The 26,117-nt window shown below is 33.9% G+C and overlaps 2 protein-coding genes across 2 annotated transcripts in view; both read right to left on the bottom strand.

Moving 5' to 3' along the window:
• Positions 1-201: 201 nt before the first annotated feature.
• On the bottom strand, positions 202-9,490 carry GstT3 (Glutathione S transferase T3). Its single transcript, XM_023162762.2, has 5 exons — positions 9,156-9,490; positions 8,341-8,431; positions 5,055-5,205; positions 4,449-4,629; positions 202-651 (listed from the first exon to the last, which is right to left on the bottom strand). Exons 1-5 carry the CDS (start codon positions 9,265-9,267, stop codon positions 512-514), a joined length of 675 nt encoding a protein of 224 aa, XP_023018530.2. The 5' UTR covers positions 9,268-9,490; the 3' UTR covers positions 202-511.
• Positions 9,491-12,879: 3,389 nt separating this feature from the next.
• Positions 12,880-26,117, bottom strand: part of Lis-1 (LisH and WD40 domain-containing Lis-1) — an 86,922-nt gene continuing 73,684 nt past the window's right edge. Inside the window, exons 4-7 of the mRNA XM_023162763.2 lie at positions 19,341-19,735; positions 16,752-17,005; positions 15,628-15,824; positions 12,880-14,207 (exon numbers count right to left, since the gene is read on the bottom strand). Of these exons, the coding sequence (XP_023018531.1) occupies positions 14,134-14,207; positions 15,628-15,824; positions 16,752-17,005; positions 19,341-19,735 (920 nt within the window). The 3' untranslated portion in view covers positions 12,880-14,133. The remainder of the gene's footprint in view (positions 14,208-15,627; positions 15,825-16,751; positions 17,006-19,340; positions 19,736-26,117) is intronic.

The following is a 26,117-nucleotide window of genomic DNA, read 5'->3' as shown; positions in this document are numbered from 1 at the left end:
TGAAATGTGTTGATGCCGGGTAATTAGAACTGATTCTTTTTGCAAATATATGCAATAACAAAATAACAGCAAAGGCTCCCCGGATTCGGATTTCAAATTAAATAACGTAACATTGTACATTTTTCTGATTTAAAGTTGCTTAAACTACCTATCTTCTCCAAATTCGTCATCCTAAGACTACCGAAATAACTAAACAACTCGCCAACTGAAATCCTGTTTTATTATTTTTTATTGAAATAATAATAACAATTGATACTATAGGCATTAGATAAATTTTAAAGAATTACTTGTAAATGTAAAAATATCTACTTAATATGAGTGTATTTATACCTGAATATGTAGTTTAAACATTTAATTTATTGAAATTTACTATAAAAATTTTTATAATTTTTGTATACTTTTGTATGAATAAAAAATTTAAAATGAAGTATATACTATTCGAATATTTGTCATCACCTTTGTCCACGAGAAAATTTCACCACTTTCAATTTCAACTTTATCCATTTCTAATCTACGTGTCCTCATTTTCCTTTGCCACTTTATTGAGAAACTCGTGTGCTTCAGCGTAATAAGGGTTGCACGCCTTTTCTACATTGTCAAGCCAACTTTTTATTCTTGGATAATCTTCCCTCGGATCATATCCACCAAACTCTAAGAGAATAAGATAATAAAATGTCAGAAATCGATAGAAAAAAATATTGATTATCAAGTATAACATATTGTCAATTGAATACTATATAATAATGATATTTCATATATTCTAAATATCTGGAAAATATATCCAAATACAATCAATGATATTTATGTATTCAAAATCCGTTCAATGATCATTCGAAATAAGTACATTAAAAATATATCGAATATCTATAAAACTCATTCGAAATCTTCCTGTATATTTTATTGACACAGTGATACAAAAACCGTAAAAATATAAAATGCACTAAATAATATTGACCATGTTCACACGACATCTCAAAGGAGTATTTCCAACAACTGATGTTAAAAAAACCAACGTTAATCTGCTTGAACACCGTTTCCGTTGAATGTTATCAAACCGATTCAATAACGCTCAATCTTTGGAAAGAGGATTTATTGAGTCGTGTAAATACAAGCTTCAAACGGTATAATAATTTAGTTGACTTGAAAATTCTCTAGTGTCGAGGAATGATAGCTAAAGATAAAGATAGGATAGGGCAGGGATCGATAAGTAGTTTTAGGTGGGGTCCGGATACTGCGGAAATTTTTTAATGAGGTCCAGAAAAAAACACTGATAATAAGTATAATAAGTGCTACATATGTATTATTTTGGTTTCAAATCTAATTCTGAACTATAAAACAAGGCCTAAAATTAATGTGAGAAACTACACCGACGGTCTTAAGTCAGTTTTTAATAGTTTGGTTTACGAGAGGAACGAAGGGTGTCTTCTAGGTGGGCGTCTGTTAAACTCGAACGATTTGGTTTTTTTTCAATTTATCTTTTAGAAAGATGTTTCACATATGTATGTCGAGCTAAACATAGTGTTTCTTGCAATTTCCATATTTTTCTGGGACATGTTTGGTATAAAATTATTCAGTGGATACCGTTTTATACATTTGCAAAGACACATCTTCTTGCAAATCAATTATCTCTATTTGAAGTGATGACTTTGACAGTTCAAACAACTTGGTAGCCACATCTGTCCATTCTGCTGCTACATCATTTTCAAATGGCGATTTAAGAAAAGGAGATAGCTTGCCCATCTTTGCAATGTCTTGGAATCTTGTAGCAAGTTCGTTTTCACTACAAAGGGTTTTACAAAAACCGCAACAAGTGTTTAGCTATACAATAACTTTCTCAAGCGTTAATAAATGCTTAACGCTTGAGAAAGCGTTAAGCATTTATTAAATGAAAATCATATAATACACTGTATTAATGAGTTTTAATATGGGTTTAAATCAAGTATCGGCCAGTTCTATTCAATGAGTAAATTATTGTCTTGCAATATCTTTTTCAAAGATATCCAGCTTGCGACGAAAACCAGACACACTTTGTCACATATCAGATCACATATTAATTTTATATTTTTTAAAAACTTTTCAGTTTTTAATTAAGTTCATTATTTCATAGTATACCTTATCTGCGTATAAATTTATACTTGGTATACAACACATTACAATATTTGGCGGTCCGAGGTTCAACCTTTCGTGGTCCGTAAACGGACCGCGGTCCGCTTATTGCTGACCGTTGGGATAGGGCCTCACTTACTTTTTGATTTATTAAAAACAAGGTAAGTCGTGGATGAAACTAAAACGGCAAAGATTTAGGTAATCAAACATTTTCTATGCAAGAAATGGTTATTTGAAAACTGCCAAACATATTACTATGTTTTTCTTGCGGATTTGCCTATAATTGATTACACTGTAGAATTAAACTGAACTTTATTTCACTGATAATACAACCAAACAATTCAACTGAGACTACAAACTTATATTCAAATGACTATCGCCTTATTATATCACTCCGTACCGCACTGTCCACTAGACTTTTAGATCTGGGTGTGGGTGGTGTTTATGTGTAGTAATCTCAAAGCCGATAGAGAATTCGCTAGAAGTGTATCGTAGCGACGCGGCATCTAGAACAATCTCGAAGCGCGAGTCAAGTTGAGCGAGATCTTGGCCACGTCACAATTGATTTACGATGACCATAGGCGGCCGGCCTAATTTTTTTTCCGGGAATGATTTACAACAATATGCAAACGTTTCAGAACATTAAAAGGTAAAATGAAAGGGTTATATTTTGATGAGGGACTAGTTTTTGGGAAAAAAAGATTTTTTGCTCTCTACTTCTCCATCTCAATACAAAAAAATTGAGAAACAAACTCTCGAAGAAAGGAAGAAAGCAATTACGTTCAAAATAAACATTTTACAGAGATGTGTAGATCATGCATAGAAGTTACCTATAGATACAAACTGGAAGAAAAAAGTAAATTCATGAAGATATAGAACAATTTCGTTTCGTTTTAAAAAACGAAGAATTTCTGTAATACATTTTTCAGATTTTTCCCCTGCATATTTGGTGTTATAAATGTCGACATAATATGGTTCCAGAAAGAAAGTATTACCGCCACCGCAAAAGTATTTCCTCAAAATTTTCTATATTATAAGTAAAATAAGATTGATCTCATTCACGAAGTTAGTCAAATGTATTCTGCTGGCAAAACTCCGGTTGTTGTAACATTGGATGTTATATAGTCGTGTAAACGTAATTATCATACAAAATTTGCCTACTTTGCCATTTTTATACTTTTCCCACATTTATTTCATCTCGAAACCCATTCTAAACTACATAACTAGCATATTACAGTTTATGTCAATAATCGTATCGATATGACAGTATATATACATAAAAAATAGCCAGGCGAAAAGGTATTTAATTCTTGGAATACTGATACCTATCCTCGCATGAGGGGATTTATTTCAAGGAGTTTGCGAGAGAGAGTATGGGTTGAAAATAAAAGATGATCCTTCAATTTTTCGGTTTTCAACGAAGTTTGCCTTATATACTATCTGAAGTCCAGATTACAAATTAAAAAAAAAGTAGGGCACATGACCACTATTATGAAACTGGACCGGTAGAGTTCTAGGAATCAGAATGATATGTTCAAAAATGTGTTAAGATATGAAAGTGAAAGCTATTGTATATGCATTTTTGGTATATTTATTATAAGTCAAAACAATTTGTGAACTAGAATAGGTTGAATCCATAAGTACAGAAAGAGATTATTATCAGAGGAAAGTGACAGCTTAAGTGAAAGGCAGGAAATTAATCTTACTTGTCGATCGATGTCAAAGTTTGTTTTTGCAATGGACAGAGTTTGGGAATTTCATTCATCTTTGGTTTGTTTTCTGTCGATACCACAAGTGCCCCCTTTGCGAGGAGAGATTTCATAACCTTTTCCTAGTCGTAGATAGTCTTGTTGAGGACAAAACTTGCATCTATAACTCGGTCAGCACCATTTCCGAGATCTATAATGTATTAAAACAGCTCTGTCTGGTATAAGATCATATATGTGTGTGAATACTATTTCCCGGGTTTTTTGCCGTGATCTGCAGGTTTTTATGCCTGAAGTTTCGTCTACTACTGCTGTAGACATTATCAAAGTCATGTTTCAAAAGCGGTAAATAGGATGCTTGTATTTGACTCTGGTTGTATATTATTATTAGTGGGCTTGACTTAGTTTTTCTTAATTATTGGATTACCTAACTTTGTTTTTGTACCTGTGAGGACAGGTAGTCAGATTTTATTAATTCCCTCTTCTTTTCTATTGAAATTTTCCCTGTTTTAGAATTTCTATCGCCGCTCTATATATCTCTGGCCGTGAAAGTTTACATTCTTTGATCACAATAAATAATAAAAATACCTTTGTATTTTTTATATTCTTTAACATTCAGTAGTTAAACATACTCACTTGGTTGTTCTATTTCACATGCAGCATGGATATCCGAATATGATATTTGGTTACCATGAATGAAAAGACCATCTCCCAAAAACAGCTGATCAAAATCTGTAAGACTTTTCAAGAGAGCTTTTTTATCTCCTGAAACTTTCTCTTCTGTGGGGTGCACTCCTGTTTTCAGAGGAAGTATCCACTAAGAGAAAAAAGTGATAAAATGTTTAGAATACAAATCCATAAAAGTTGAAGTAATGTTAATAGTGATATAAAAAACGCAGAATGGGACGACCTCGTTCTAAACGTTTTTGTATCATCTTCAGTACTGTCACTGCTGGATATAATATAAAATTTCCGCACTTTGTAGTTAATTACATTTATAGTGAACAATACACAGAGTTTGAGAAAAAAATCATCAGAAAACTTAGTTCAAATAAGTGGAGATGATCCGAAAACTTATTGTATAAATTCAACAATTATTATTGACTTATCAAAAGTAGCCCAAAAAAATTGATATGCGATAATATTTTTCTACTCGCCCTGATAAAATGATACTGAATTGTAAGGTTGATTGATCGAAATTAATTTTTTTAACGCTGTCAAATTACCGAATAGTATATTTACCGTTGTTCGAAAAAATGTAAGACAGTTTAGTCTGAGATTCAAATGCTGCCATTCCAAAAATTCATCAATTCTAGCTTGCTCTTTACTTTCTTTTGGATACCAGTGGTCATCTATTGAGTATTCCCTTGCAAGATATCTCAAGATGCTAACGCTGAAAAAAAGTAAGAACATGACAGTACAAGTAAAAATGCAACCTAATTTCGTTTTACTGCCTTTCAACTTGTAATTTTGACTCCTTTTTTGCAATGTAATAACAAGTGACTAATAAGAGTCAATATTTGTTTAAAAAATGAAAGTTCAAGATATTCAATAACAATATTAAAATACTGACTCACGTTTCCCAAAATATTGGAACTGATAATATCCTGGTAAAATACAAAGCTAATTGTTTCAATATCGCAAGTAACAAAATAGTATTCAACTCCCCAAATATGTATCAGTATTTTTGTTGTTGCTTTTATCTAAATTAATATTTCAAAGAGAAAACCTTTGTTTGTTTGTGATGAATAGGAACTGTCGGGGAAGAACAAAGTTGTTGCCACAAATTTGCTTGCCATTCCGATTTTATTTCTTTGGGGTAGTGAAATGGACTCGAGAGGAACTGCATCTACATAGGAGTTTTTATCCCAAATAGTACGTTCCACGGTTGTACTTCCCCCGACAACAAGAAGGCCGTGGACATAATGGTAATGGATGGAATCATCAGAAGTTCGGAACCCTCTGTCTGCATAGTCCGCGATTTTGTGAGAACAGATATTGGAGGCAGTGGTCGGAGTAGCTGGTTTGGTTTTGACTGACAATTCTGTAACTGAGTTTGAACCTGTTCAGCCAAAAGTCCCATATATAAACCTCAGAGATCATTGCACTCCTGCGATCTTGCTTTACCAACCAACTTTCGCTTCAATAATCAGGTCGAGTGGGGTGAAGTCGCTAACTAAGGGGTACATTATGTCCTGCCGAGATGGTGTCTCCAACATCTCAGTTTGCCGCAGTCGCGAGATAGGTAACTATAAAGGTTCGTGATAGGTGTAGGGCTCTGATAATGCCTTATTATCACCTACGTCACGTTAACTGTATTGACCAGACACTGATGTTGCCCTACCCTCCAGAAGATATTGAATCCGTTGTAAGGAATGAGAAGTAGCTAACATGTCTGATGTTGTTTTTTTTCGATTAACAGAACAAGACGATATTCGTCATCGAGTTTTTAGCTCCGGGTGAAACGAATATCGTCCGAAATGAACAGAAAAACAGAATAGAATATCAAGATTATCTTCTTGAACTCCACAGACTCTAAACAGACCACTCTAATTATTGGAGTCATTGGTGCAATTGGCGCCCTCTCTGCTCGCGAATCTCATGATTATGCCTGCGTGCTGCCCTATGGCAGAAATCTTGGCCAGACAAAATCAGTAGTCTGTCATTCTTGGCTCATTGCGTCTTGTCAGGACACATTATCACTTATCCCACGGTGTGGGCAGTAGTCATTGGCTGGTGATACTGGCGTGCATGCCGAATATATCTGGGCTTAGAGAATAGGGCCAGTCCAGCGCAACCTACGGTAAGTAATATCAATAATTTATTATTAAAATCTCATTCACCTACATTGATCTCGTTATTTACAGTAATTTGAAGAAGATTTGCGCGTAACGATTTTACATTTAACTACTTTTGAAAAAATATTTTTTATACACGAAAAATGGAAAATATGTCAAAAATTGGTATAATTTTGATATTTTTTATTTGGAGGAAGTGAAAGTGAAGAATGAAGAGGAAAATCGATAAAGAAAACAACATTATCACCGACCAGTTGTCAAGTATGGATAATTTTGATTTTATATATGAATATACATATAAATGTACATAAATAAATATACTCCTTATGATAATGGTTACACATTAACGGATAAACGGATTTTAAACAGAAACAGATATATGTTTTTGGAGATGGCAATTTTTTTTAATTAATTACATTGTGTATTATAAGGAATTAATGGTGTTTTTACTATAATGAGAATTTTTGAATCAGTCTTTGATTTTTCAAATAGATATTACCTAGTATGTTTCAATTTCCACTGTATGAATCAGCTGCTGACTGATTGTTGGAAATAGTAGCCCCACATCGGTAAAGTTTTCAACTACTTATTTATTGCTATGCTTTCTGCTTTAGATCTGTGGCAGCATCACCAGTGTTACCAATAAAGCGCAAAATGCTCGAAACCTGCGCATTTTCATCATCTTTGCACATTACTTGCCGTTTTCAGTTTTTGTGCATTTTCTTTACATTTTGCACCCTGCAAAACGAATTTACCAAAACCACCTTGATAATGAGAAATTAGATGAGCTGAAAATGAAAAATCAGTGTTGCCAACAAGTTGCAAAATACGCAAAGTTTGCACGTTTTTTGTCTCTGAGCATTTGTTGCGCTTACTGGCTATGGCGGATTTTTAATCTGTACCTAGTATATATTTTTTTTTCAAAAAAATTGCCTTACTGCGCCTTCGAAAAAAAAAAGACAAAAAAATATAACAAATACCTTTCGATCCAACAGATCATTTACTGTTTTCAAACTCATAAACTGTAGGCTGCAGGTTTTCGTGCATGACGTTTCGCCTGCAACTGCGGAAAACATTATCAAAAACGATGCGTCAAGCCGAAAAGAGCAAATACTCTGTTAGATATCAAGCGAGGAAGCTTACACCCCACGATCATTTGATGTATTCGTTCATTTCTATCAATTTATTCATTAAGCTATATTTCGCAAAATTTCATTTCAGAGGTTTCTTCGAGTTTTGATTCAAGTTTGCGCCCATTTTTATATGAGTTTGTATTTCACGTTTCTCGTAACAAATTTTGCGCATTTTTGACAACCTCGCGCAAAACAACCTTATTGGGTTGGCAACACTGTATTTCACTGAACCACAACTGCACTTGAAGGTAAGTTCAATTAACAGTTGGTTTTCAATTATTTCGTTATCCCCTGTATATTTTGAATTTAGAGATATACAGATACAAATACAGAGGATATTTGAAGGTTGATGGAATGAAGATAAGGTATTATTGTTTGTTGAACAAATATAGAAATAGCCTGGCATTGTTTAATGTTGTGATCCTGAAAACGCAAATCATGAAAAATATCTTTAGAATCACAATGGTTTCAATTTTCATTCTCAACATAAAAAGTAATTATTTCAAAAGGCCTAGGGTATTAAGCCACGAATATTAATGTTTTTTATAGTTAGATATATAGAGAAGGTCAATAAAAACTTGTATCAAGGTACCTTACCTTTCCGTCAGTCTGAAATTTCCATCATGAATAACAGGTACTTTCTGAAATTTCGAACATTTCTCTTTGAAATCCTCGGACAATTGCTCTCCTGAAATAATTATACGAGTAATGGCGGTACTGTAAATTAAATTGTAGTACTGTAGCATTTGGTATGAAGTTAATTCATCCACAATTTGTGAAAAAACTTGTGTGATACTAATTTCATGATATACATTTTCACTGATATGAAATTAGATTTTCAAAATGGGAAAGTAGAAATTATTTTTCGAATAGAATGAAAATGCAATATTCGGTTTTCTACACAAAAGAAGTTTTATTTAATATTTCACAAATTGAGTGGACATACTTGAAGACTGGCTGTAAATCAAATTATCTAGAAGAAAAATTCATTCAGGCCAGTTTCAAATTACCTACACTGTAGGTTAATGAACTGACACCTATCAGAAAACAACTACTCCCTTGGCTAATACCACGAAATGCTTTGGATTATATCCGACTGGCGTCACTGGAGGATTCTTCACTGAAGGTATTCCTGCATATGCTGTTGACGATACAACTGCCGGAATTGATGTCTAGAACACACAGGTGTCACCCACACCTGTTGGATATAATCCAACAGCCTTCGTGGTATTAGCCAGGGTAGTAGTTGTTTTCTGATAGGTGTCAGTCCATTAACCTACAGTGTAGGTAATTTGAGACTGACCTGAACGAATTGTTTTATATAATATTCAATGAGCAAATGAAAAAGCTTCTATTGAATATACAAATTTAGGAGTAATATGAAATGAATCCACCAACACCAACATACAAACCTTTGAGTAAATTAACAGGATATGCTTGAAAAGGTGTATTCGTTAATTTTAAAAGTATATATAAAGATCTGCAAGGTTGTGATATAAAGTCATAGTAAAATTTCAGTACCATTATTGATTTATTTCAAAATCAAATTACCCACTGTTAAAAAACTGAAAACTCAATAAACTGACAAAAAAATGTGTCCAACTACTAAATCTACCAGTCAACTGATAAAATAATAGCACAATGAATACAACCCCGTAATCTGTAATAAGTTAGCCTATAAGATAATACCATAAACTAAATAATTAATAATAGTCACTGTCTGACATTTATGATGTGCAGTCAACCATAGAACACTGAAACCAGAGAGAAATGTATTAACCATTCCGACGCGACCTCTGTCGAAAATATTAGTAGTACAGCAAAAAGTGGGGTAATTATTTGGATACTTACCTTTTATTGAAAAAATGTTTTAGACTCACAAATTTTTATCTGCCGATCACGAATCTAAAGTCAAACGAGGCGCTCCGGTCTACTTTCGGAGATATGACCATCCAAAAGTGATTTTTTCAAAATTTTATATTTTCAAGAAACTTATAATAGATTTTGATAGTAAATGTCATTTATACAAGGGCTTTTTGGGCGTTTCAAAATCAATGAAAAAACAAAAATGGATGCACTGTTGTCATATTTATATAATATAAGAAATGTTGCCTTCTTTTTGGTCATTCAAAATGTTCCTTCAATAATTTGAAAGAAGGGTGATGAATAAACATGTACTTTTTGTTTGGACAGATCTGACACTGAAAAACAACAAATAGACCCAACTTATTAATTCAGCCTTCTTTTCCTGTCACTCAAAATGTGTTTTTGTAATTTTTAGAAGGAGCCTGAGCCACATGATAAATATAACAACAATAACTGTTCTTCATGGATAAATGTCTTCGAAAATGTTTTAGAGGCTTTACGTTATCCAATCCAATTTTTTGCCTTTGTTCAGAGGTTGATAAAATTGTTTCAATCTCATATATTCATTCGGTATATAATTATAAAGATATAATATATTCAACAGAGCTGAACATACAATTCTAGTGCAAAGTAACACATGTAAATACCAGGATCAAATTGAAGACAATTAAGAATGATTTTATACTTGAAATTTTTCAGTGGAAACTGATTATGTGTCATTAATTCAAGAAATGTGGCCATTACTTGTGAGAATGAAGTTTGTCGACACGACTCGAAGGCGAACCTTGCAAATCGTTCAAGCGAGTAATGACAAGTAGAATACTATACTTTCTCTATGACATAATTGGAATATCTTAAAATGAGGTTCATTTGTTAAAAAAATCCTGAATGAGAGAAATACCATTAAATATCATAACAGGAGGCAACCTGCAAATGAAACGAAAATTAAAACTCTGCTTTACTTTGCTGAGCTTCCGCTTGTTTTTTCTTTAAATAAAATTTCAATATCATACAGGAGTAAAAAGGAGTAGAAGCATTTTTCTCAGAGGTGCCAGCATAGTTCAATTTCGTCAAAAAGGATAGTACCTTCATTCAAATTATTCTCGAACAAAACTGCAACTCTCTTCTCGACGGTCCTTCTAACAACCAAGTTAGCGTCAGCGGGAGATGAACAATAAGATTCAAATCAAGTCCCAGACAGACAGAGGTTCCAGTTCTACTTTTCAGCTATTCACGGTGGTTAATACATTAGGGAAGTGAATTGTATTTTTAATAACTCTTAAAAATATTTTATACTTTTTCAAAAGATGTTGTAAATTATCTTCCAAAAAATAACTGAAGACTATGCTTGTCTTCTCCGACCGACTGTGATCTGGTCAAGGTGGCGTTCAGCCCCACTTGTGTCTCTCTAAATTTTTGGAACGCTGCATCTATTGAAGAGTTGTTCCACCGGCTTCCAGGGAGTTCCATGGTGTTGTATAAGACAGTCAATATAGTTGGAACATTATAGTGCGAATTAGGCTAATAAGCACTTTTTTCAAATACAAACTGGAAGAACATTAAATTACACAAAAATTACTTTTTACCATTTCGGAGACTCAAAATCATACTGTTATGAAAGAAATGAGTGCTTCATTTTGTACTTGTCCCAAAACTTCGAAGTATACCATTGAGGATGATATTATTCCTTCTATGTGATATTTTTTGTCAATACTCTTGCCTATATCATGTGTAGCATTCATAAGGGTGATAGCTGTACAAATTAAATTGCAAATAGTGCTTTCCAAGTAATTCAACGTTCATGTGAAAGTAGTTATTTCGAAATAGTTTTTTCTTGAAGTTGGTATCTGAAAGAAACTTCTGTGAAAGATCTACATATCTTGCTGAAGAGTTATTGTAGTTTGCGGGAAGTTTCCCGCATTTTTTGTCTAATGATAAAGAAATGAAAAATACAAAAGATTTCTTTTCAAACACATTAATTTTGGAGAGCTCAATTTCATTTTTCCAAAACGCTATGATATATTGGCAGAGACGAAGTTCATATTTGTTCAATTAATGGATTTTCCACGTTATCATAAATACATTTCAGTCAGATAATCAGCAAGCAACGGCACTGAAATGACAGTCAAGAATGCTTTGAATACTGTATAAAGACAACATAAAAATGCTTTCGATGGGAGATACTTTATTTCGAAATTATATACAGAAAAGAAATATTCACAATTCTACTTGAATACGATAATATATGTATATGCATGTCAAGTACATAAGAATACATGAAAAGTTGTGCACCATGCAGTACCAAGCAAGCAGTAAACCAATATATCAATCAATTTCATAATGAATTAAATGTAAAAGCTGGTTCTTGCAGAACCTTTTCAAATCTTTAACCACCGACTCAAAATTATCTTGAGTGATGTTTTTTTTCAATTTTTGCCATGTTATGTATGTTAGGAAAACACCGCCTGAGAAAGTAAGAAATGACCGAGTATAGTTAATTCAAACTATAAAAAAACAAGTTGGTCACAAGGCAGTAATACCTAGAAGAATACCACTGCTAGCCAGACAACACTGGATATCCTGTAGATATTCAATTCAGGTAGGAATATATTCAGACATGAAATGGATGTTCATAACATATTCCTCAGTGAACTTGTAATGAATATCCCTAAGGTATCCTTTGGACATAAATTGGACTATTAATGAATATTCATCATATGTCCTGGTGTTGTCTGAGTAAAAGACATTCCTCTGAGTAGATGAAGAGTAGAGGGAGATAGAGGAGCCGCCATTTTCACATATAACTGCACATTCGTAAGACATTTCATTTGTCCACATTATGGGGCTATGCGTCATGTTCCGTTCTTGCTATCATTACGGATTACAGTACTTTGTGTGTTGAAAACAGAGAAATAAAGTCTGAAATTTAGTTCTATGATTGAGAAGAATATTGAACAAAAGATTACTTCCTTATATATTGCATACAGCATTTCATAAGTATGTTCAATAATTTGAAAACTTTTTCTTATTATGTATTCTTTAGTATCCCCTAGGATGGAATATTAAAAAATAACTTGGTTTGTTGCATATCTTTTACAATTATCTCGACAGATGACGTTGATATGTAAAAATGTCGACCTGTTAGTCATGTTCCTCTATTCGTATATTTTATGTTTATTTATATGCAACATGGTTTATCCAATTAGAGGATAAAACCTACTGAAACATCAAAACCAGCCACGAAATCAACCGGGAAAAAAACTAATAAAAAACCTTTCAAATATTTATTCAATCATAAAATAAAAGAATTGGAACGGAAATACAACGCGAGTATTGAGAAAACTTACCAAGAAACACCTTATATACACAAAATTTGGAATATTAAACAACAAATATCAACAAAATAAAATCAGCTGTTGCTACTTTATTTAGCTGTGCATAAGCTACTTAGAAATAGTTTATCTACTTATGGAGAAATCTACCCGAAAACTAGTGAGAATAACTTCAAATTAGAGACTCACCAGTTGTGATCGTTCAGGTCTTTTCGTCGGCGGAATTATTTTAATAATAGCCTCATAAAAACTAAGACAACCAATTCTCCGCTTATGAAATATAATTATCAATGTCAGTTACACGAGGTTCCTCACACCTTGTCCATCAACTCAATAGCAGAATTTCAATATTTATATTTAAAAAATCATTTTCTGTTGCCGCAATCAATAAAGCGAGTTTTTCAAGAATCAACACCGGGAAATTATGTAACCGCCATGATATGAATCATTTAGAATCACTGAACAATTCCGTGTTCTATGAATCAGCATGTAATTTCAATTGTTATGATAACAGTTCAGATGTTTCTAAGTGTCTAGATTGAACTTTTTCAAACGCTGTCATGACAGTTGAAAGCTTTCAAGATATTGTGTCGCTTTACCAACGTCTCCTTTTAGAATTGATGCACTGGCGAAAAATGTTTCCAAGTCAACTGTGAACCTCAAGACTCATCAAGGAAAGGAAACAAAAACACTAATAATAACGGAACTCCAACTTTTTTCGGCTATGCTTTGGAATCTATGTTATGAAGCATCTAATTGTTTATTGATGTGGTTTCACTCTAAAAATTTCACCGGAATATCACATGGAAACATAAAAGTTATACAAATACCGCATTCGGTTTCTATAAAACATATTCAACAAAGTAAAAACTAAACGTGAAACTCCTAGAGTGCTCGTTTTTTAAATTAACAAAAAAATATACGTTATTTCTTAAATAAATTGTGTTAAATAACTTTATTAAATAAACTATTTAAATGGATTGGAATGTACTTGGCTGGATATTTTCCGAACACAATTACAATATAATAATTTCCATACAATCTTTTCAGCCAAGCACAAAAACTATAATTTTCATTTAAGTTAAAGATCAACTATGCACATCGATTGATTGCAAAAGAATCGCAGATTTCCCAGTAACTCAGAACAGACAGTTCTGACCCGCATGGAATATTGAGGTTTGTTACTCTTCGTTTAGCGACACTCCCACACTTTGACAGTCTGATCCACACTGCCAGAGATGATGTAAGGATGAGACTTATGGAAATCTAAAAAAAAAACAAAATTTCACTTTGTTTGATTTTCAGTTCAAACACCAGTAACGTTTCATATACATATACAATACTCTACGAGAGGCATCGATCATAACATATTTCCAAAGATTTTATATTTATGATTTTATTTATACATATATTCTTGACGTATATTTCATAGTAGATGAATATTATCTCTGATCAAGGCTTTCTGCATTTGTGACTTGCCATAAATGTACAACTATATGTAAAATGGTCAAATAAAGTACTCATTTTGTTGACACGATTTGATATGACATCTATGGAAAATAGGAGATTATCCTTGGTATAAAATTCCTGCATAAATTACTTAACAACAAAATTAACAGTATGGTTCTTTTACCCGAGATCAATTTCTTAGTACCAAGAAGTGAAGGTTGACACAATCTGAAATTCTATTGTAAAGCATCACACACAAATGTTATACTACGATCACTATTGAATTTTATGTGCAGTTGTTTCAATAAAATCTGTGAACATTGCGATATTCATTTCGACTCTCTGAACGCCTTGGTATCGTGTATCCACAATCACTTTTAATAATACTATAAATAATCTTTGTGTCAGTACTGTTACATTGCATGATTTGTAACTTTTTGTGTTATGTACTCAATTTTTCCTTCCTCTTTTCAAATTCTACGTATATGAATATTTTATACAGAGCCTTCATTTCAAAACTTCCCACCCCTAGTAATTCGTTTAGCAGGGAGAATTTGCCGTAAGCAAAAAACACGTCAATTTAGATATCGAGGAGGAAGTTTAAAGCCCCCTTACACCTAGCTACCCCCACTTAATAATTTTAAATGGAACCCCCCCTATCTTGTGGGGATATTTAACCACTTGGCTATGCAACTGACCGCCTTGGGAAGCCTCGTTTATCTTTGATATTCAAGGTTTAAGTTATCTGTCAATCCCATAAATGGCGACTTCGAAAGAGAGATGTCATCGCCCTTACTTTTGCTCATGACTGTTACCACTAAAAATCCAAGAAAGTATTCTCCATTTCTGTGTTTAGTACCTAATTCTCAAAAATATATGAAAAGAAACCATTTTTCAATGCATCCACCATGCAAAAGAGTTCTAATGATTTGTGTTAGAATATGAAAACATGCAGGAAAAATCACATTTATGTATTGAAAATATGTAACCAGGAGAGCTAATATTTTGGTGAGTTTAAAATAGTTTTGTGGATAGTATTTCTAAAAAAACTTGTTGTTCAGGTTCCTGATGATGGAATTAATAAACTCTGAAACATTACCAAGTAAGCAATAATTTTTCCATTAATCAAACCGATTCCTATCTGAACCAATTCATCCATAAAATAAATGTTGGATCACTCAACCATTTTAGTATTTACAATCTTAGAAATCAAAATAATATATATTGAATAACTCACCTAAGGATGTGCAAAAATGTTTGTGTGCCTCCAGAGTTTTCATACAACGTTTATTTCTCAAATCCCATACTCGCAAGGTTTTATCGTCACTGGCCGAAACCAAAAATTTGCCGCCAGGATGGAATACAAGTCCTCGAACCCAATTGTCGTGCGCTACGAGAACAAATAAAGCTACTCCAGCTCCCACATCCCATATCCTGCAATGAAAATTATATTCAAATATGACACGAGAATATAGTCAACACAATTGAAAACTTGGACTTCATTTCAAGAGACTGCTGATCACCCATTCTCAATTTATTTTCTGCATAATCATGTACGACGAATATGGATTATTTCAATTGTTTATTTTTCTACCGTTATTAAAAACATGTATGGTACCATATAAATTTGATTCAAAATATACATAGGGTTACAAAGTAAGTAGATATCTCGGGTTTGGAGAGTCTGACTCCCATTTTTTTATGTTAGTCATGCCCCCGAAGTATGATAAAATTTTCAGCTGTATATTGTTCACTTTGTCTGTGGCAGCCGCTAATGTATGACGTGTTTTGAAGATAAAATAAAAATGTAGATTTTCACAGCTAGCGTCAATGTTTTGGATGGTTTCCGGATTTTGCCCGTGTCTTCTTTGGTTATAATCTCCAAACGTTTCGACTGCAACTGCGTCAGTTATCTTCAGTGGCAGGTTCAAAGTACTCTTCTTGATGTTCAGTTGACACGTCAAGACGAGTACTTCGACCACGCCACTGAAGATGACAGCCGCAGTTGCAGTCGAAACATTTGGCAAAACCCAGAAACCAACCAAAACCAATAGACAAAATAATTTGTGTCAAACTTTGCGTACAAATTGAAATAAACTACAACAAAATGTATTAAATGACAAAGACAGTGAAAATCTGCTATGAGTAAAACAATAGTTTACGAGTGGTATAAGCATTTCCAACATGCTGGGTTGCCCAGCAGATCAACAACAGATGAAACTTGGAAAAAGTCAAAGAAGCGGTTATCAACACAGAGATTCTCTTATTCAAATTTACTACAAATAGGATAATTTAATCCTGGTGGACAACATTTCTTGGTGGATATTCATAAATCCGGAGAGCCAATTTCCAAAAACTCACCTAATAGTCTTATCTCTAGATCCGGATGCAAGGAAAGGTCCCATGTGAGCACCCTTTTTATTATCTACGCCTGCAGCTTCATTTATAGCATTAGCTGCCGAATCAGGGGCCCAAGATATACACTCGACAACATGATCATGTGCCCTCAATTCTGATCTGCATTCTTTTGACGAAACTACCCACACTCTCACTGTCTGATCATTAGAACAGCTCGCCAATAACGTGCCGTCTGGTGAAGCTCTCACCATTCTAACCTGAAAGAAAAAATGTATATACTGAGGAATCGTTTCCGTTCAAGTAACTTTTACAGTGATATTATGATAAACTATATATAATATCGTTTACTTTAAAAAAAAGTCTTTGGTTAATATTTCTTTTATAACTGAGACAAAAGATTCTTTTGACTTGGCAACAATGTAAGCTCATATATTGAAGAAATAGAAATTTTTAATCAAAAGGTGCTTGTACAATCGAGATGGTGTTAATAGAGCTTTGACTGTCACACGCTAAACTTCTTTTGCCTAATAAAAACATACCCTCACTTCTAGAATAAAAGTTTCAAATTGGTCAAAGGAACTCTATTTCCATAAGAGACGAAGCTCTGTAAAAGATTTTTACACGCTTTATATTAGCTTCACCTGTATGTATGTATGTTTGTTTGTATCTCTCAAGCGCGGGATCTGTATTTGACAGAATTACGGCCATTGTTGATTGATCTTTTCGCAGGCAGATGGCGCTGTATGAAACCTCCTTGATATATCGATATTATTGCTTGCTGCCTTATTTGTAACCCTCCTTCGCGCGCCTGCTGTGGACTAGGTAGATGATTTTCAGGCTCCCTCTCCGGAATCGGAAAATATCAATGGTCATTTTTCTAAACAATATACGGCTGATTGATCCCAACGTTTAGAAAAAATAAATATAGTTTAAAAAGACTAAAAAACACGCTTTTATAACATACGAAACTAAAAAATGAAAAATAAAAGTAGTTTAAAAACTATAAAACACGCTTTTAAAGAACATTGAACTAAAAAGAAAAGGGTGGGTGGGTGCTTTGTGTCATATTTAGTTTTTTAAACTATATTTTTTTTCTGTTATATCCCCTGTTTTAGCTCGCAACTTGAGCTGTTCAAATATTCATTTATAGAGAGATTTTTGGTGTAGTCACAGAATAAGGAACTGTATAGAAGCGGAAGCCAAGAAAATTTTGGGAATAGCAACATCTTTACTAATTAGTTTACCAATGAGAGCCAAAGTATTCTCTCTCGCTGTACCAAATATTCAATCACTTATAATTCATTACATAAAATTTCTTCCAGCCTGGGCAATTTACCAACAAGATGAGACATTTTCTCTCTCTATGGTCTTATTCAGTATTATTGTTGTTCAACAGCTGATCTTATTTTCATAGAGTTGTCATATGGATCAAAGTAGCTGGTAGAAAATATTTACTAGACAGAAGAACAGAGGACTACAAAAAAACTTCAAATTTGCGAGTTAGATTCTGACAATAAAATATGTTCATTTCCAGATGTATGTATTTGAGAATTTTTATTATGTTAAAAAAAAAGAGAAAAGTTTTTTCAATCTATTTGTATTAGGGTTGAGGTAGAGAGTATTAAATTTTGAGATTTTTTGGAGCAATGTGTATATATTTGACAGAAATCAACTGATACACGAAAAAGATTGAAAGGGTATATCTAAAACAATTTCCCTCCTGTCTATACAGAGCAATTCTTTAATTTTTTGAACGGGCCAACTCAAAAAATTGAAATTTGGGATAATGAAATTAATGCATGAATACGTTATTTTGAAATGAAATTGACAAATGAAGCGTACAAGATGGCGACTGGGCGCCATCTGGGAAAAAAATTTAATGGAAAGGGGGGTCTTGTGACCGACCAATATATATCCAAAATTCAACCATTGATGCCAATAACAAAACAAGAAATATAGTATGTCTGTAAAATAAACTGTTTAATAGAGACAAACGAAACTGCCATGAAACTCTTAGATTAAGAAATTAGTTTAAAGAAGTTCATGTTGATGACCCCAAACTAAGTGCTTTATCGTTAAAGGAATGCATTTATTTTATTTATTTTCAGTTCATTTCTGGAAGATATTTTTCATTTCTGTTGTTATTTCTGTTCGAAACAGTTGTTTTATATCCAAGATGCTAAAACATTCACTCGGAAATAGGTAAACAAGAGGTCGTTATTAGGAAGCACTTTTCATTGTGGCTGAAAATGAGTGAATTTGTCTACTTTTACACGCTATCAATTACAAATATATTTTCTACCTGTATAACATAATATGGGTGTAAACAATTGACTTTAGGTCGAATTCAGAACACGATTCTAATAACCACGATGCCGTTGACACCAAAAAAATATATTTTTTTGTATAAAACTGCATATATTCAAGAGATCTGTAGTGTTAGCACCTATTATCAGTGATAAACAATTTTACAACCTCATGTGATCGGTATTCGGGTACTTAATGTTAGTCAGAAAAACAAAAAAATATGCACTTCCCAAAAACTCCCTACCAATATTCTGAATGTAATTCTAACACAAACAATAAACTTACCCAGTCTCTATGTCCAACATACGTTTTGACACAGTACCCTGTCGAGACCTCCCACATTTTGATGGTCTTGTCTCTACTCGAAGATATAACGAAATCTCCCGCTGGCATAAACGACACACCAGAAACATTGTGATCATGGCCCAGCATGGTCCGTATACAGTCATAAGTCTGTTGGAAATCCCAAAGTTTTATGCTCATGTCAGCACTACAAGAGACTAGAAGTTTTCCGGATGCATCGAATGCTATATCTTGAATGGAGTCTGTGTGACCTTTCAAGGTGCGTTCATATTCTCCTGTTTCAAAGTCCCAAACTTTTAGGGTAGCGTCCTCACTGGCCGATACCATTAGGCTGAACACTGGGTGGAAAATTACTCTGGTAACTGGCGCCCTGTGGCCTGGAAAAATGTTCATCATCAAATGGCATAATGGATAAAACAACGTGAAGTGCATTATGCTGCCATTAAAGCATAATGCAATTCATGGACATTGAGCAGACAGTAAATTTCATTGAATTTAATACTGTAATTTCTTATCAAAAAATATATTATTAGAGAATATGGTAATTTTCCAAAGAAAGAAAGAAAGTAATTAATTTCAAAATAAATTCTTTAAGAAGATGTGTAGATCATGCAAAGAAGTAACTTTCAGACAGACACTGGAAGAAAAAGACCTCTCGAAAGAACTACTTTCATAAAAACCTGTGACAGTAGTTGTTTTAAGAGGGCTTTTTTTCAGTTTGTGACTGAAAGTTACTTCTTTGCAGGGTCTACACTTCTTTGTAAATAATTTATTTCGAAATTAATAGCTTTCTTCCTTTCTTTGGAAGATTTCTATATTTTTTTGTATAAAGATGAGGGAACGGCCAGGGGCCTGGAGGGCCTGTCCGGGAAGCCAATGTGGCCTTACGGACGGGGTCGCCAGACTCCTGGTCAGTGGCAGTAATAAATAGAGTGAGGGGAACTAAAACCCCAAAAGCCTTTGCAAAACAGCTGGTTAACGGAAAAACAGATTTTAAACAGATTTTTAATGTTTTCAACTATTTGGTGGATCTCTCTCCGGTTCCTCTGATATACACGTTTTCAATTCTCTTTTGAATCTTGATATCAGTTGTTGAATTTTCATTTCATCAGGAAGAATGTTGAAAGTCCTTGGACTCTTCTGGCCCACTGACTTGCTCATTAGCTTTTTGGACAAATCTGTTTTTTCCTCTGGTAGAATACGTATGATCCAGGTTGAAAAGGTCAATTTTTTTGGAATACTGCAAGACTCAGCTGTTTGAAATATATTTTTCTCAGATCAAACGTTTTTGTCCCGTTATATACTTGATCACTGGAGTATCTACTATTTTTATTCAGGATGATTTTCAAGAATCTTCTTTGGGATACTTACAATGCATTAAAGTACGTTCTTGAGATCCCGCCCCAATCCGAGAATACCGTATTTTAAGTGTGGTTCGACAAGACTTTTGTACAAAATTAATCTTTAATTTTGGTCAAAGTACTCCATCACATACTTAAATCTATATAGGATGCATCGCAAGATAGCTAATATGCTGATCCCACCGAAGGTATGACTGGTGTTTATGGCCCAGAGTTTCTGTTATTAGTTCATGAACTTGGAAGGAGAAGAGGCCAAGTAACGAAATATTACCGTTCTACCTCTTTTTTGATGGAAAGAATTAGTATTGCTATTCGACGTGGTAATGCTGCTTCGGTCCTTGGAACTATTCCTCCTTCACATAATTTTGATGAGATCATGCATTGCCCTCATTTCAGTACGGAACTAATATCTCTTCGAAACAAGCCGAGATATGTGTATATTCATCAGTCTCCTATCAAGGTTAATTCGCAAGTGATTGATCCACCTTCTGCTTTTTCAGTGCGGTCAATGGACTCAGGACATTCTTGCCTCCCAAATATGAAGCTGCAGTCCTCGTGGTTTTGGTTACCTTTCAGTGGAAGAGCTTCATGAAGCAAGAGCCAAATCGATCCCTCTACGAAACCCTTCATCACTTGGAAGGATCGATTGCAGCTTGAGAAATGGTTCTGATGCAGATTCCGTGAAACATGTTCTTCCTTACGAATCAGTAGACAGTTGTCCTGAAAATCTTGGGAAGAAAATTTGACTAGATAATTTAGGAAACACTTGCTACATGAATAGCACTTTACAAGTGTTGTTCATGACTAAGAATTTCAAAAACGAGGTTTAAACGATGAACGAGAATATTTCCTACTTATTCATCAAACTCAAACAATTGTTCATGCAGTTGTAGTTTCGTAAGAATGTATCATCTTTCCGACCAACCGATTTCCTGGAGTCTTTAAAGTCCACTAGATACTCGTTAGGACAACAAGAGGATTGTTCCGTATTCTTGGGGTTCTTGTTGAATACTCTTCGTGAGCAAAAAAAGAGCAGAATCAATACTCCTGACCGCTCTGGATTGAATGATTCCGTACAGTATATCTTATCTTGTGTTTGTAGATCTTTTGCTGGAAAAATCCTCACTTGTTTACTTTGTAGTAAATGTTCAAAAGGTAGCAAAAACGTATGTGATTTTCTGGAACTTCAACTAGCGTTTACTAATGTGACTGATAACCAGTCCGTGCAAAGCTTATTGTTAAATCATCTGAAAATGGAACTTTTAACGGGTGATGATCAACTGTATTTCCAAACATGCGCCAAACTAACTGACTATTACAAGAAAACAAGTATAGTTGAGGCACCAGTCAATCTAATAACAACACTGATGATCTTCAAACATTACTCAACCTCTGACGGAAGGTTCGAAGGTTACGAAGGTTCGAAATAGATGAACACTTCAATCTAGCAGACCACTTTTATAATCTTCATGTAGTCATTGTTCACTGTGGTTCTGTCGTTGAATCTGGTCATCATTACGCATTGGTCAAAGACGAAACGGACTGGTTCAAGTTTGACGATAGTCGTGTGACTAATTGTTCTGCCGATGCATGTCTTGAATTTATTGTAGCCTCTGGAGACACCCTACATTTTGTTTTATGAAAGAGAGGACATTGCAGATCAAGATCTTCAGATGATGTGGTGCTGCAGGATTTTCTGGGTTTTCCTGCAGCTGAAAAGGCAAATGCGCCACTGGAATCAATGAAGTCGCTTCAGAGCACAAAATAATTTTAATTTTTGTTGCTGTTTCATAATTTCATGATTGGTATTTCTTTCTTCTTTACCATTTCAATTTAATTTTTTCCTTTGGTTTTATTGTACATTTTGTTGAAGTGATATCAAACGTAGGAAGTATCTTGACAGTTGAATGGTAGGTAGTGTGTTTTTTAGAAATTTATTGATAAGAGCAAACCACATTTTCAATTTATTGAGGTCTGCTTGAATTTTATTTTCCCGGTCATACCAGTTGTTATCTGTGTAAAAAAGAGACAGTATCATCAGCTAAGCTTGTGATTTTCCCATTTTTTCCATACACAGTAGGTCGTTGAGGTATATTATGAATAACATTGGTGCACAGGGAAATTCACCTGTTTCCAGAGATTTATTATTTATAATATTTAATGATTTGTTTTAATATAGTCTGCTGTGAATTTTAATGTTTCTACCTTTAAACGGTCGATTTCCGGAGCCTTTTCATTTTTCAGTTCAGATATAACATTTTTTATTTTCAGTTCATCCGTCGGATTCAAGAAAATAGTATTCCCATGATTTTTTTTATGTTCAACATAAGTTTTCCCGATATTAATGAAAAAATCATTGAAAATCTCTGCGATTTCGGAAGGTTCGTTTATCGTTCTGCCGTTTTGTTCTCTAATGGTGTTTTGTTATTTCACTCGTCTGAATATTCAACATTTCATTTAGTTTTCCATAGTCGCACGTTAAGAGACAAGACCCCGTTAATCCTTGGCTCGGACAAGTTTCGACTTTTGACGGTTGTCGTTCGTAAGGGGTCGACGACTGGTTAACCAGATTTTGAACATGTCTTTTTTACAGAAAAGTGAAAATATAAAACCCTAGCGTTTGTTTGATCTTAAAGGTGAAGATCCCTGTGTATACATACCATTTTAAACAGCGATCTTCTCACACTTTCAATTTATGATAACATCATATATGACTTATTTATCCACTCTGTTCCGTTCTCATTATATGAACAATAGAATTTCTTTTCCATCTATTTCTCAGTTAACAGTTCTTTTTTTCAATAAGAATATATAGCACGGGAATATACTTCAGGACATATTTTATACCATTTGATTACATTCTCTTCAATAACAACAATCAATTTCATTCCTGAATATCAGCAGAATCTTTCGTTTCTTCAAGTTATTTTCGTTTCTTCTTTTCCTTAATTCTATGTAATCAATTATTCTGTGTGGATGGTTTGTGCTATCTTTAAAATAACCCAATATTGAATATACATGGATAGAGTTATATTAGTCTTTGCTACTTTGGAGCCTAGTGACTCACCAATTTATTCCAAGTGTTCTAATTTGAAAAGGTATTTCTTTTTATTTTTGTCATATTATTTTGGACATCATTTGGTAGTTCATAAATTGCTTGTCTCCTGCATTATTTAAGACAGGTGTTTTGAAATTATTCTAATCATATCCCTACTATGTTGAAGTAGTTCTTCGGTTTTTTCCAGATATCCCTTCAAAGGTTTTCTCGTGTGTATTTGCCAGGTGTGTTTTCCCAGTACTCTTATAATTTATCATCAACCCATTTCATGTCACATATTCTGGACATGGACATTAAGCTGATGATCCGTGTCTGGCATACTCATCAGCTTTTTCTTTGCCTGAAATTTCTGAGTGGCCAGACACCTCTTGCAGTCAATCTATTTCGATTTGCCAGTTTCGACAGTTCTTCACAGCATTCCTAGATTAGTCTTGATATCACTCTTGGGTATTTGTAAGAATGTTGATTCGCTCATTTTGTTGAGGTCTCAAATTAATAATCTATTCATATTTAAAAATTGCAAAGACTTTAGTTCAGAAGATAGATTGAAGGATGTGTACTGACCAAAAGGGTAATTGTAATGTAATTTTTTTTCTCGGGTATATTTGAGCTGCCATCCCATATTCGGGTTTCAACCCGTCTGTATACCAGGTGTTTCAAAGCATATCCTCGGAATGACTGTTCATCATCCACTCTTTACTGTTTCTGACAAACCATGGATTTTGTGTGCACTGTGTGTCACGTTTACTGTTCGTTATCCACATATCACAAAATTTTAATATAGCATAGCGAATTTTCCAGTCCAAGTTGGCCCACTCGTGTCTTTCCTGTTATTACAAGATGTAAAAGAGGTAGGTTGGTATGGCTTTCATTGCACCCGTTATTCCCAAACAATCAAGTCTTTGAACCCTGTGCTCTGTTTGTCACCAAGCCAAAGAAGCACAAGAAATAACATGGTTCATTAAAAAATACGTAATGCGTCAATTGAGGTAACATGAGACGAAATCACAAAGATCAACGATAACACAAATTTGTTCATTATAATTTGTTTGAGTAAAATCAGTAATTGTGATTGCAAATCACTTATGAATCTTGAATCTCTTCAGTGTCACTCTTTCCTCAACAGTAACTGTTTTATCAATTGCCTTGCAAACAAGTCGAGAAGAACCTGTTACAGAACTCAACGAAGGTCTTATAATAAACATTGTTTGGAAACGATATAGCAATACTTGGACATACATAATAAGTTCATGAATTATACAAATTTGCCCGTAATTTCGCCCCGCACGGTATTAAGGTAAAACTGTCACATAGAAATTCAACACCAATAAATTTTATGAGGCAACTGTGACTAATTTTTCATGGGCCAAGTAATGCAATATTGTAACATGAGTCATATATATAGGCAAGAGAAAGCTATCATGCTTCAACATTTTTCCTCAGTCTGTTTCTCTTAAACTAGAACAAATATTGGTGCGGGGTATAAAAATACAGCAATTAGACCGTTCTTTAATAAATTATCGATTTATTCAAGTTCAATGAGCACTGGAACAAAATTAATTCAGATGACACTTCACTAACTTTGATTATTGAATGGTTTGTTCTGCCTTCACGCTAATTTGAATTTTATTTTGAAACTCGAAGAAATTCTGTATATATTTCACACGCTGATTAAGTTTTCACCCAGATTTGGTTTCACATACAAATAACATGTTCTTCAAATTAGGGCCACTTTAGGTATACTCGAAAATGCTTTTCAAGTGATTCTAATTTGAAAACAATAGAATCATCATGCTAATATAACATCACGGTTTGGATTATAGAGGTTTAAAGTATGATATTGTTACGACTATATGTGAGTATTCATCAATAAATAATAAATAGTAATCTCAGTCAAGCTTGTCAACTTTATTCGATAACTTAAATTACGGCTGAATACTATGAACACAATTATAATACATACTCTGTTAAAAATATAAGGTGAATTTTCATTTTTCTCAAAAAAATATTTATTTATTCATGGAGTCCCCCTCAGATATAAGACACTTGTGCCAGCGTTTTTCCAATCATCGAAGCAGTTCTGATGTGCACTTTTTGGTATGTTCTTGAGCTCCATAAGCGATTCGATTTTTATATCTCCTCAATCGTCGCAAAATGCCGTCCTTTCATGGATCTCTTGAATCTTGTGAACAGAAAAAACTCGCAGCGTGACAAATCTGGTGAATACGGTGGCTGTGGCATGATGACGTTGTTGTTTTTGGCCAAAAAATTTCGAGTAAGCAGGTACATTATCGTGATGCATTAGCAATGAATTGTTTTTCTATAATACCGGTCCTTTTC

Source organism: Leptinotarsa decemlineata, unplaced genomic scaffold (genome assembly GCF_025532065.1).
Source record: "Leptinotarsa decemlineata unplaced genomic scaffold, Ldec_3_MD MMD2_P_RNA_scaffold_2, whole genome shotgun sequence".
Classification (NCBI taxonomy): Eukaryota; Metazoa; Arthropoda; class Insecta; order Coleoptera; family Chrysomelidae; genus Leptinotarsa; species Leptinotarsa decemlineata.
The sequence above is the reverse complement of the archived record's forward strand: the minus strand, read 5'-3'. Positions and strand labels throughout refer to the sequence as shown.

What these genes read in the sequence shown, in the direction of transcription:
- GstT3 (XM_023162762.2), bottom strand. Translation starts at nt 9,267, where the DNA reads ATGGTACTGAAATTTTACTATGACTTTATATCACAACCTTGCAGATCT. An exon ending in AATTTCAGACTGACGGAAAG is followed by an intron (nt 5,206 to 8,340) that starts GTAAGGTACCTT and finishes ACTTTTTTTCAG; the next exon opens with CGTTAGCATCTTGAGATATC. An exon ending in TTACATTTTTTCGAACAACG is followed by an intron (nt 4,630 to 5,054) that starts GTAAATATACTA and finishes TTTTTCTCTTAG; the next exon opens with TGGATACTTCCTCTGAAAAC.